The sequence below is a fragment of the Symphodus melops genome (genome assembly GCF_947650265.1).
Source record: "Symphodus melops genome assembly, chromosome: 1".
NCBI lineage: Eukaryota > Metazoa > Chordata > Actinopteri > Labriformes > Labridae > Symphodus > Symphodus melops.
Window position 1 is genome coordinate 8,156,382 of NC_136691.1, and position 13,507 is coordinate 8,169,888.

The window sequence follows — 13,507 nt, forward strand, 5'->3', positions numbered from 1 at the left end:
GAAGGTCAGTCCAACACAAGGGAAGCTACAGATTAATGACCAGGGGCGGTGACTCTCTGTGGGCCTTCATGCATCATGTCCCATTCACCGCCAAACATGTCAGGGAGCGCCCCCACTGGGAATTTGGGAGATATTTACGGAGCATTTCCATCACTTTTGCCCCTTTCCAATTGGCTCTGAGCTCTGATCCTCACAGGCTGAAAGACGCAGGGAGACAGAAACAGGCCGGGTCGTGATGTGTAGGGGTCTTTAAGCCTATAACTGAGTGTTTTCATGCGCGTACCTGGGCCACTGCCCTAGCGACAGGGTTGCTCGCTGGTTGCCATAGCACCCACCCTACAGCTCACCGCCATCCTGCAGCTGCGCTGCTGGTCATTAGTCACTCAGACAGGCCGTATGCACTATCACAACGTCCTTCCTCTTCCAATCAGCCTCTCAACATCCAAAACTGCAGAGGACTCTCAGCTATAGAATACTGGTAGATGCATGAGTAGCCATGGCAACATATCTGACTCTCATCTCGCTGAGTACAAGTGAGCATCCTTTTGTTGAGAGAGCTAATTGTGTTTTCATTCATGCTTTAGTGAGTAAGCTTTTTCTATACGTAGTAAATATAGTCTCTGTTTTCTTAATTATAGTGTGCTGAAGTTCAAGATATATAATATTAGTTTAATCTTTTTTCAGAATGTGAGCTGCAGAATAATGCTTTATATCTTTTGGGTGATGCTTTTTTGGGCACCTACACAATTTTTTTTCCATCTCTATTTCTTATGATGCATGTCCTTGAGAGGTTAAAGCAAATAAAGAATTTTAAGTTGAGTCAAAATCTTTTACTTTTGGTCATGTTTTCTAATTTTCCATCCAAAATGCATTTGAACAACTGTGAGCAAATATTAAGAAAGGAATCATATGTGCAAAGAGGTACTCCCTCCCACACTGCTTCTTCATTTCCACTTTCTTTACAGACTTTCTCGCTCCTTCTTTCTCTCTTCCTCGCACACATTTTACACACACTTACACAAACACACACTTAGACACTCAGATCAACGGGCCTGTTTCCTCGTCTGGGTGATTATCCGGCTCATAACTCACTGAGAGCTTTCACTTGCACTATAATTCACACCAATCCCAATGATGGCGGCTCCATAATTCACACGCACACTGATTATCTATGCTGTAACTCACACACCTGCAATCAGACGGACCACAACACCCAGCAGTGGGAAGAGGATGGACAGATAGATGACATAACTAAGTGTTGATGGACATTAAGCAAGATAAATTAACGATAGACTTTTTTTTTTTTACTTTTCCTTTATCAGATAACTGTTGAGACAACTAAATGAGTTCCTGAATCAAGTTCATGACATCTTAACCCATGGAGACAAACACTGTCATTAATATTAATGTATCAATGTTTTATTTCCTCTTGTATCGTATTGAATCACGTCATGGGATGGTGTTTGATCCTTTCTTAACCTTTTCCATCTAGAGACTGGGTTGATCTGATCTAATATTGCTATCGTAATTTACACAGATCTCTCTTTAAAGATATTTAAACTAAACTTCCAACCAATCTTCTACATGACGATAAACAGACATGATTTGTATTCCAAATTAGAAATGCAATGCCGGTTTATGCAGCCTCACACATAATACCAACAACATTAATCACAATATTTGTAATGATTTCAAAAAACATTTGGGAAGCAGCATCTGCATCGGTAAATATGTGTCGGCGTCTGAGCGGAACTGAAAAAAAGTGGATCGGTGCATCTCTATTTGTATCTGTAATGTAATGTGTGTGTTATATTACTTAGAGAGTCAGATCATATCCTTTTGTAATATATCATGTCATAGTGTAACATCTCTTATCAATATCAAAGTATTGTTTTCTATTGTATCAATTGGTATTGTATCACGTCACCGTATTTTATTTGCTCATCTCTTATCCTGTTGTATCCTCTGCAGTGTATTATCTCCGATCATATTTGATAGTGCCATCATATCACAACCTTTTGTATCGTATCGCGTCATCCTGTATTGTATCGTTTGTATTGCACCCTATCATAAGACCAGTGCTGTTCAGTATAGTATCGTGACCTCCTGTATTTTTCTTATAGTATCAAATGGTGCAGCGTGGACTTGTATAAAATCTCATCACATCGTGTGTATCACTCTAAATATGACATTTCTCTGCATGATTACATTATCTTGAGGTATCATGTGGTGTTTGAGCATGTTGTTCAGTACTGAACGCTGTTGAATAGTTTATATCTCATTTCATGTCATGTCATATTCATATTATATGTTGCTTTTTTTAAACGCATAGAATCCTGAAATACTCAGAATACATTATTAAAGTAACTTTTTGGAGCACTAAATCCCAAAAAAACAATTGCAACGGTTTTGAGTGCACTGTCGATCTCTTTTGTCGCATCTTTAGAAACCTGACATGGCCCTTTTTTAGGACCTAACTGAATGTTCCCTCTCTGTGTTCTCTAAGGTATATGCTTTCCTTTTTAACCAGCATGTGTATTGTGCCAAAGAAAATCTGATGAGCATAACTTAATACCCTTCTGCTCATTTTCATACTCTTGAACAAGCCAGCGGAGCTCAGTGGGTTCCCTCAGGGCAGTAGAGTAATAATTATCTATTAGGTCAGGCTGACATGATTCCAATCATCTTTAATGGTGAATCTCGGCTCTTCGTTCCTTTTGGAGATTAATGTGCCATTTTGGTGAAATGAAATGCCTTGAATAGCTGCATGTTCACATCACACTGCTGCATTTCAGGAGGACTGACACATGAAAGCCTAATTATTGGAGCTCGCCGAGTCAGACTGAACAACTAAATACACTTAAGTGCCTTTATGAGTTTGTGCTGTGCGATGATCTCATATTCTCTGTCCCTTCATTTCATTCGACAGTCATCTGCTGAACTACAAACACCGGCAACTACAAAAACCGCCATATCATATACGAGAGTGATGACAGTGATAAAGATCTTCTTTGCCCTCCTCTACTTCCTTTCTCTCACTCCCTGCCATGGCTGTAGCTGCTATTTTTGGCCTCCCTGTCTATTATTGTACATCTCTCGCTTTTTTCTGTAGTCTTTTAAAAGCGCGTCACTCTCTCTGTCTTTTTGTCTCTCAGTCTCGCTTTTTTTCTCTTGCACTCCGTAATTGAATCGATAAACAGGCTTTGAACTTTTTTTTTTTTCCCAGGATTTCGTCAAACCGGCTCTCTGTCCTTAGAGAGGACAGGAGCCGTGGACAGACTGCTGAACTCTGCTCTCTGCTCTCAATGTGGGTTTTTTTCTCCCCCATTTCTTTTTCTTTTTTTCTTTTTTTTTAAGCAGGTTTCACAACCAACCATTTCATCTTTTTTTCCCCTCTCCCCTCATCTATTCTCCTTTGAGTGTTATTTCTTTAAAGACTTTCTCATCGTTCAGTACCCCCTTTAAGGTGTACCGTTTTGTCATGTTTAATTTGAAAATTAAAAGAGGTTGCTTGATTCTATATCGCTTTTACATACACATTTTCACTGTGGATGTTTAAACATCCATTATATGCAAGAAACGACTCCCAACCTTTTGCCCTTGCACCTTCTTTTATCCAAGGAAAGCTGAGCACCCACCCTAACACCCGTCTGAACTCACTTCAGAAAAAGTCAATGAGTATGACTACAAACTTGTTCTTCTTAAAAAAACACATTTGAATACATTTCCCTGTAATTTTTAAACATGAATCTATATGCAAATGCAAATTTATCAACTGCAGAACAGAACACGGGTCAGAGGTTGGAAACCAATATCCTAGAGCATATTTACCCAGGACTTTAACTAATGATGGATTTGTGATTCTGTGTATTCTCACAGGTCACAGTTAAACCTGACATCCTAGGTTCTGGCTCACTGATAACTGCTTGTAGATGACACACTGAAAGGTTTGCCAAAACACACAAAAATATGATTTTGACTGCAACATGGAGCCAGATTTATTATCTTTTTTTTTGGGGGGGGGGGTGTGATCGTCAAATGGTGGCAGGAAATGTATTTCTTGACATAAGTTGTTTTAACGAGTCCCATTTGTCGCGGCTTCATTTAGGACTCTGCACAAGAGTGACACACCATCTGGAGCTTTAATGGTTGTTGTTCAGCTCAACATAATTGACAAGTCTGATGGGAGCTGTTTGACGTCGACAACACCTAACTCTGTGTGGTAAATAATATTGTATGGCATGGCAAAATGGTGTGAATTGTTGGGTTTTATCTTTGATAATACTGAGCAATCGTGAGGTGTGATTTTTGTACGCCTGTAAGGTAACAAGGGTTTTTAGGCAGGCACAGCATGAAATTCTCATCAGAAAGCTCTTCTATTACAATTTAACAACAGGGGAATACAAAGAAGAATGAACATGTGAACCTCTGAGTCGATATGTTCTAAATTAGTGTTATTTAACAAATGTGAATGTTTTTATCTCAATTTCTCACTTGACTTCTCCTTCACAATCTGTCTTCTTTCCTTTCTTCAACACTTGTAATAGAGTTTTGGATTTTCCCATGGCTTAGATTATTTCTACATTTGTCTGCTCTAATTTCTCAGCTCCTTGCGTTCCTCTTTTTCCTCTCTTTACTGAGAATCACTGAAATCAATGGGACAAAATTGAAGTGTGAACCTTTTTATCAAAGCGGAGCAGGGGAGTTAAGAAAGGGCAGCCACCCCTGAACTCACCTCCCCACGCAACTAATTGCCTATAATTACACAGCTGACTGCCACAGAATGCAAATCAGATGAGATCCGATGGGCCAATCCTTACTGTAAATCTGTTTTATGTCAGTGTGCAACCGAGCTGTGGCGAGCACACAGCATCGATAATATGACAGAACATTGGAGTGGTAAAATGACAGAACGGCTTGAACTGCAATCCCCAGCATCATATTGATCATTAGGCTGACTGTTGCTTGTGTTAAGGATTCTATTGCATTCACAGCAGGAAGAAGTGTTTTCTCAGAGCTCTGTCTCTGTTTTTCTCCTCAGGAGGAATATTTGAATCCATTGAGAGCGGCCCCTCCGGAGCGGAGGAACTCGCCTTTAAATTTGCCTTGAACACAATCAACAGGAACCGCACCTTGCTCCCCAACACCACCCTGACCTATGACATCCAGAGAATAAACATCTTCGACAGCTTCGAGGCCTCAAGAAAAGGTGAGCCTGAGTAGGAGGGCAGGACATTTTGATGAAGCAGTGTTGCATCAAATTGTTTTTTCATTTTCTACACAAGTTAAATTAAAACATATTCAGAAAAAAAAAAAAAATGTATTTCTTATTTGGCTGGCGATAGAAAAAAAATGCCTTCATAATCATTCAAATGAATACATTCAAAACTCAGTTACAAAATGTTCCTGCAAACCAATTTAAAAGTCTGCTATTGACTGTGTGCTTATCCAGCTCACAGATTATGTAAATTGAACATTAACTACTAAAGATTGGAGAGAAACACAGCAAGTCAATAAAGACAATCACATTATGTGTCTGAAATAACACTCGTTCAATATACAGCACACTTTATTCATGTTTTCTATTATGGCAGTCACATCTTTCTACAATTTCTTTGACCCATTTGATGTGAACAAAAGAGACGTAGAGGTATATAGCAGGAGGATTTATCGTCAACAACACATCACCCACTAAAACCCTGAAACAGTATCATAAAGGAGAACACAACAAGTCATTGTAATGCAACAGTCGTCATGCATAGTACCATTTTACAGGGAGATAGACTGTAGTAGCTCAGTCAGTTGGGACTTGGGTTAGGAACCGACCAGTAATGCTTATAATTCACTGATGCTTGAGTCAGGTTATAGATGTTGTAGATGTTTCATTCAAACCACAGTGGACTGTTTGAAAAAGGGGATAATATGTCCTCTTTAACAATTCAGTGCTTATTTATTTAGTAGTACATGAGAAGACAACACAGTGATTATGGACTTAAGTCAAAATAAGTCAAAATAAAACAATCTGAACTGTCATTACAGTGCATTTTAAAGCAGTCAACAACAAGTGTTTGGCAAAAAATAAATTATAGCTTAACAGTGTCCTTGCATAAGATAGCATGCAATCTTTGAGGTATACCAAAATGTTTAATGCATTTCCTTTCTCATTTAAAAAAAGTCTTGACATTTTTTTATATTTATTTATTTTTATTTTGAAACCTGCAATTGAACAGTTTTTCTCACTGGCCACTTCTGACCTACCTATACTTAAAAAGTGCAGCATTTTTTATAATTTTTTTAGCAACCTACAGCTACTACAGACAAGTGGACATTTGTAGCACATTACCTGACAACTAAGTGGACTAAATTGAACCCCTACATTTAAAATCCTGAATAAAAACGGATTTCTTCTTTTGCCTTCCTTCCAGCATGTGACCAGCTTTCCCTTGGCGTGGCGGCCATTTTTGGCCCCTCACACAGCTCGTCTGCCAATGCGGTCCAGTCCATCTGCAATGCTCTGGGAGTGCCCCACATTCAGACCAAGTGGAAGCACCAAGTGTCAGACAACAGAGACTCGTACTATGTCAGCCTGTTTCCAGACTTCTCGTCACTCAGCAGAGCCATCCTCGACCTGGTGCATTTCTTCAAGTGGAGAACCGTCACTGTTGTCTATGACGACAGCACAGGTACAGGTACAGTCATGTGTCTGTCTTTATCTTCCAGTCGTGCCTGCTTCTGTTTTGCATGATGAGTGTGATAATGTTGAAACTCTGCAGCCTTTCATGCCCCCCAAAATGGCACCAGGTGAACTGGAAAAAGGAGCCCTGCTGCTGCTGCTGCTGCTTCGAGTTCAGCTTGTGCTTTGTAACCTGTCAAGTTAATTCATAAATCAATAGCTTACTGTTCTGCCTCAGTCCTGCAGGTGCTGCCCATGTCAGTCTTCCAGGAGAGTGAGCAGCAGCAGAGGAAAAGAGAGAACCATGTTACCCAGAATGACCCAATGTCTCTTCAGATTAATCCAATGCAGAATTGTAGTATGTGGGGGCCTGACAAGCGACATTAATAACACAGAGAGACACTTGATCTCTGAGGGTGGCTATCAAATGTGTCTGCGAGCCATTTCGGCTGTCCTGTGACTTTGTGGAGTGGCGCTTAATGTACGTTGTTAAAGGCGAGGCGTATTTTAGCTGAAGTGAAGTGATATTTTTATGAGGTAAAGCATAATCACTCCAGACATATAACAATATTCAAATTCTTTCTCGCAATTTATGAACCATTTGGAATGATGTGGATGACAACTTAATGTAAGTAACTGAGAAAGAGTTAAGAAGAGGTTTTAGACAGGTTGAATAATGATTTACGCCCTCGGTGGAACAAACGAGTGTTGTTGTTGACAGTCATAAATTAAGCTGCTGAATAGAATCCCCTGTTCTGTTCTTTCTTTTCAAAGTGTGGCTGATAGTTGGCTCGATCTACTTTGAGAACAGGTGCATTCATTTCAGTAAATCCTGCATCCACTCTGGGATAACCTCGGATGTTATCCCTGTGACTCGACCCACTTGCCACATTTTTCTGACTCATCTTCTTGACCTCTCCTCACTTGCTGCCTTGGAGCTCTGTTACGTTAACACCCTCATTCTCCTGCACACTGCCCATGTGAGATGCCAAAAGGTAACCTCTCACCTCTCTCCCTGTCAGATAGGAGTGGCTCAAGTCTCCACAGCGGACCGTTTCCCCTGTAACACACCTGACGCCCTGAAAAGTGTGACAGCTGCATCACTGCATTGCTAACCCCCCCCTTCCCCGCTTCCACCTGGTCCCAGGCTGTAATCACACAGCTTCATGCTCCAGGGCCCCGCACTGCTGATTGGAGCCTATCTGACGGCTGGCAGGAAAAACTATCGGAGGGTATAAAATATTCACACACAGCCGTTAGAGGATCCAGGGGGGAAGTCTGAAGGCATTAGCCAGATCCCCCAAACATCCACGCTGACAGAGTTTCCCAAACGTTGAGCTCCCTTGACAGATATTTTTTTTCTTGCTTAACACCTCCCAAAGTGTCAGTTTGAACAAAAATAGGGAGTCGTGGACATGCCCCAGAGTAGGGATCTATTGGGATTACTTGAGGAAAGCTCAAGGTGTTTTCACTATTCCTCTCTACAATGGTGCTTTTCACAACAAGACCTGCATGTTCCTATTTCACACCAATCTTTCTGTAGGCCGCAGGGAGACCTGGCCCCACTCACAGTAAGACCATTAAACTGCTCACCCTGCACTTCATTTCAAAATAAAAAATAGGCTGAGCTATCTTAAAGTGGTTCCACAAAAAGGGGGGAAAAAAATCCTATCTCTCTCCAGTTCCCTCTCCAACTATCCACGCTGCTCCATCCATTTTTATACCCATGACAAGTAATCATCTCTCCCATCAATCCGGCCTCTTTCATCCCTGCACTCTGAAGTTCTTTACTGAGGGTGAAACTCATTGTAATCTCATCACAGTATCTCCCGGAGAGCTTTCTACCTGAGCGTGTGGTCGAGAAATGAAAGGTGAAGATTGTAGCTCAATATGTGACGGCCCACATCAGCTCCCCAGGGGGACAGTACAAGCTGGACAAACAGAGCAGCTCTCATCAGAACACCTCTGAAGTGTGTGTGAGAGAGATCGGAGAGGCAGGATTGACCACAGCTTTCCATCAGGATGAAATTGAACCTATTCCATGATGCAGTATGGTATCATGGAAGAAGAGAGAGAAACATTTGGGAGGCTTCTGTGGGATTGTTAGTTTCTGTAGGCGGTTGCAGATCGAGGTTGTATTTTGTTCTTTTTGGTAAAAAAGAGAGCAATGTGCTGGGTTGGTGTTAAATTGTCTTGATAGGTCTGAAGCAGTGTGTTTGCTTGCCAAGCATGAGTAGGAGGATCAATAGACTGAGGATTAGGAATGAATGCATATGAGCCGTTTTCTGCTGAGGAGACCTGAATCCAGTTGGTTTTTGTGGCCTCCGCACCGTCAGAGATACTTCAAAATGGCAGCAGATCAAACACACTGTGTTGCTGCATCTTTCAATTCCCCTTTTCACGCTATATGTATCCTCTTTTGTCTGCAGGTCTCATTCGACTGCAGGAGCTGATCAAGGCACCGTCCCGATACAACATTCGTTTGAAGATCCGACAGCTGCCCACAGAGACCAAGGACGCCAAGCCACTTCTGAAGGAGATGAAGAAAGCAAAGGAGTTCCATGTCATCTTTGATTGTGGACATGAGATGGCTGCCTGGATCTTAAAACAGGTATGAACCCGACTTGATGATACATTTTTTCATACTGTTTGATGTCACCGAAAAGTAATAAATAATAAGCAAATAAATAATGAGTGGCAATGACATCAATAGTCATATGAACGAATAGTTAAAAATATACAAGTGAAACCATTTTAATGATTTTATTGGCCATGTCAATATTTCAGTCAGGAGAGACTTAATTGAGAATCAACATTTAATTATTAACAATAAAATGTTCAACAATTTCAGAATGTAATGTGCAAAGCCTTGTGTGGGGGCTAGAATCCATCCATGACAACTTCATGTATTTGGAGAGGTAATGAGGCCGATGCATGATAGGATACCCCTCTGGAGTCTAGACATTAGTGGTGGTGGTGAAGAGAAATGGAGGCTGTGATGAGAAGTGGGTTACAGCCTGAATCTACTGAGCTGGATGGAGGTGTTGGTCGCACAGAAACAACAGAATGGCTGTGGGAGAGGGAGACTGTTTTTAGCTATTGACGGCAGCAGGATGATGAGGCAGAGTCTGGTTGGTGAATTATGACAAGATAATGAATGATTTAAGTGCAACACTTTAGTAACAGTTCATAAAAAGTTTCTTTTTTTCTTTTTGTTTATTTGACTTTAAACTTTGTACCATTTTTACAAATCCATGTTTAAACCAATAATGCTGCTGCTGTATTAGCCATCTGGCCAATGTAAAAGCTTTTTACCAAAGTGATTTCACAACTAATAGAGTTTAACAAATTGTCAAAATATATGAGAATCTTTTAGCTAGCTACAGCTGAAAATGAGGACAGTATGAACACAGAAGTTAGCATATCTTTGTATTTACATGGCTTAGGAGATACGGCATGGCCCCTATTTAGCTAGCTAAGTACCATATCATAAAAAGAGAAATACTGTTATTAGCAGCATTCAAAGTTAGATACATATTTCAGACTTTAACCATTTTAAAAATTAAATTAAGGTTTTTACAATCGCTTGAAGTAATGGAAGCTAGTTAAAATAGGTAACAATAAGTTTTCTTATTGATGATGATGAGTCATGACCCAAGCTAACCTGGCCATGTAAACAATCTATAGGTAGCTTTATCGGCCTTGCTAAGCTAAGTCTTGAAATCTACAAAGATTGTAATTTATAATTTTGTCTGCATGTGTTTTTTTAATAATAGCCGCCTCTCACCAGTTGATTTGATCAGAATAACTTGACAATGTTTTTAGAGGAGCTAACTGGCTGCATAGAAAGTTTCATTTTGATATTGTACAAACCATCAACAGACACTTGCCTATGATGAATTGTAGCCTATGCTGTTTCCATATTAATACAAAAGTATAATTAAAAACTATATCTTGTTAATGATTGTCAAAATGGAATTCTAAATCAATATCTTGTTATCTAACAAATCAAATTCTAATAATTGGTTCTATTATTCCACTAATTGTTAGTTCATTTATATAATTGAGACAATTTATGCATATGATTATTTGTTTCATAAGTTTTTTTTGAAGGTCAATGTGAGAACAGTCTGCTAAATTTATGGGCAAGATGAGTCATTTTATCTTTGAGCCTCCTGGATTGAATTAAAGCTGAATTAACTGCAGTCCCAAAATTTACATAATTTCTCCCCTCGCAGAAACACAGACTCACTTCTTAGTGCATCCACTCAAAGTTAATTCATAATGTATCTGTGTTAAAACAACAATAAAATGCTCTCTGCATCGCTGTTTCTCTCTTGAAGCTCTAACGCAAATGTCTTTGATACCTACTTTATGCTCAGTGCATCTTTAATTCCTCTGTAGAATATTAGATCTCTTCTTCTGACCCTCATAATGGATACTCTCCATCGGACAATAAAGGTTTTTTAATTAGAAAGTCTAATTCTGCTCACAGGCATGTTAAATTCATTTAACAGGGGCACATAATTTATGAGAATAGTGGGGGTTCTTATTGAATTGAAGGCTTCTCAAAGGAACAGCGCATGCTTGATTTCTTAATATAGCTGTGTGTCTACGACAAGCAACAAGGAGGATTATTTATTGATGTTAATACTTAGGAGTCATAACAAAATATATACTGCATGTCAACAGTCTATTGCAATGCCTCTTCCTTGCATTAGAAAATAATAATTTAGTGTGCTTTTACAGAAATAAGTTTTCAAAAGATATAGAGTTAATTGTTTGCCTTTCGCAGGGAAAGGGGAACTGTGAAATAAACAAGCTCACATCCATGCAACCAACACTTGTTGTGTGAACATTTTCTAATTAAAAAATATTTTTGGCAGCTACTTTAGATGTGTCATGTTGAGCTTTTGTAAGATGTTAAGTTAGGTGTTTAGCTTTGTGGAGTTAGTTCAGACCCCCCCTGGTGTCCTGTAATGTAAAACTTTTTTCGCCGCCTCATGGCCACAGCCAGAGCAGCTTCACAGGTTAGATAAAGAGTAAATAAAGAGCTTAGAGAAATGGATACTATGTAATAAGCTTATTAATGCTTGATTTTTTTTTGTAAGCTCTCACTATTCTTTTCTTCCTGTAGGCCCTGGCCATGGGTATGATGACCGAGTACTACCATTATATTTTCACGACCTTGGTGAGTTTTATCTTAAAGTATTACACTTTCATTTCTTTATTGTTTTACTTGTTTTATTGTACAGCACTATATACTTGATAATATGTGTAGTTCGAACAGTTTTCTATTTCTGGGCTTACTGAAATACAAATGTTAACCTCCTCTTCCTTCCTGCAAAGCAAAAATACGTCTAAATTCATTTGTCTGATTTTTTTTTCTTTTCTCAGAGAAAAATAGAAACGAAACATGAAGCCAATTATATCAAATTATTTTCATTTTGTGCCAGACGTTTTAACCTGCACTACAACCAGAATTAGAGTTATAAATAAATGTCCCTGAAAAGCTGGCACATTGTCATCTGCTTGTTTATGAGTATGCTCTCTTTGTTTTAAGGTGTTCTGAAACTTTAGTTTATTTTCTGAATTCAACAACAACCTTTTCACCCCGCCTTGCTGTCTAAAACCACGAGAGCAGGAAACAAAAGCTGTTGGATATATTTTATTCTGACTCCAGCAGTGCTTGAAGTTCTCCAAAGTTCTTTGATCTAGCCACTACAAAGATGACATGCTATCATTGCTGAGCCCAGAGAACAGAAGAACAAGAGCTCAGATAACAGCCCTGAGTAAATGAGACTGAGGCCCATTTGGTCCATTATAGCAAACAAATTAGATGCTGTGTTTGTTTGGAGCACAATTGGAAAGGCTCAGGAAAAGGTTAGAAAAAACTGACCTTAAAACAGACAGTTACCAGTGCAAAGGGCGTTCAGCTATATCTTGTGCACCCACATAAGGACCTGGCTAGATGAAAGGGAAGTGAGTGACAGCAGGTATGTCATTGGGATGGGAAAGAAAGCGGTGATTATAGGGCTCTTTCCACCGCATGCTGCTGCTTGTAACGATGGAAACATGCCTGCTTTAACATCAGCCAGTGTTTGGCAGGCCACAGTTCTGGCCAAAGCTTCTGTGTACTGGTACTAAGCCATCCGTGCTGTTTTTCCGAATAGGACGGCAAACATTGACCGTGGCAACCTCATTCTGCGTCCATCACCTGCTGTTGCTCTGTCAACTGTGTTGTCACATCCCAGAGACATCTGCCTGGTGAGATGCCAGAGATGCTGTATGCAGCGGACAATTGGGTTGTCCTTTCACTTCCACATGATAGATGGCAGTCTACCAAAAGCCTTCCTTTAACCTTGAAAGGCTTTCCTTAATCATGGCTACTGCCTCAGCATGAAATAAAATAACTCATGAAGCACCTTCAGCTGCCCTCCTCTGCCCTCATTTATTCTGATAAAGCTGCCACTCAAATGGCTACTCTAATTATTGAGGACAGATCATAGGCAGTGTATAAGAGGTAGACATAGCCTCTGTGTCTGAAAAAGGAAGTCAGTGCATAAATGATTTAGAGCTGCATTCTTTCTAATGGCCAGCAGATTGTAACTCAATTTTTTTTGCTTGAAAAGATGACTGCTTTTTGGTGAGTCGAAGAAAATGACATTATTTATTACATATTAGCAAACGTTTTCCTTGCAACGTTATGGTCTAAAGCGCTAGCTTAAATTTTCCAATTATATAGTATCATGTTCATTTTTAAATAGCGTTCATTCTTAGGGGCCTGGCTAGTGTTTCATTGAGAACTCACAAGCATGATAACTTCAAAAAATG

The 13,507-nt window shown here is 39.7% G+C and overlaps 1 protein-coding gene across 2 annotated transcripts in view; it reads left to right on the forward strand.

The window, feature by feature from the left end:
• Positions 1 to 13,507, forward strand: part of LOC306819957 (glutamate receptor ionotropic, kainate 2-like) — a 68,304-nt gene that overhangs the window by 14,830 nt on the left and 39,967 nt on the right. Inside the window, exons 2-5 of one of the 2 annotated variants that reach the window (XM_079337583.1) lie at positions 5,042 to 5,209; positions 6,426 to 6,689; positions 9,103 to 9,284; positions 11,811 to 11,864. In XM_079337583.1, the coding sequence (XP_079193709.1) occupies positions 5,042 to 5,209; positions 6,426 to 6,689; positions 9,103 to 9,284; positions 11,811 to 11,864 (668 nt within the window). The remainder of the gene's footprint in view (positions 1 to 5,041; positions 5,210 to 6,425; positions 6,690 to 9,102; positions 9,285 to 11,810; positions 11,865 to 13,507) is intronic. The other variant, XM_079337584.1, reaches the window with a different exon arrangement.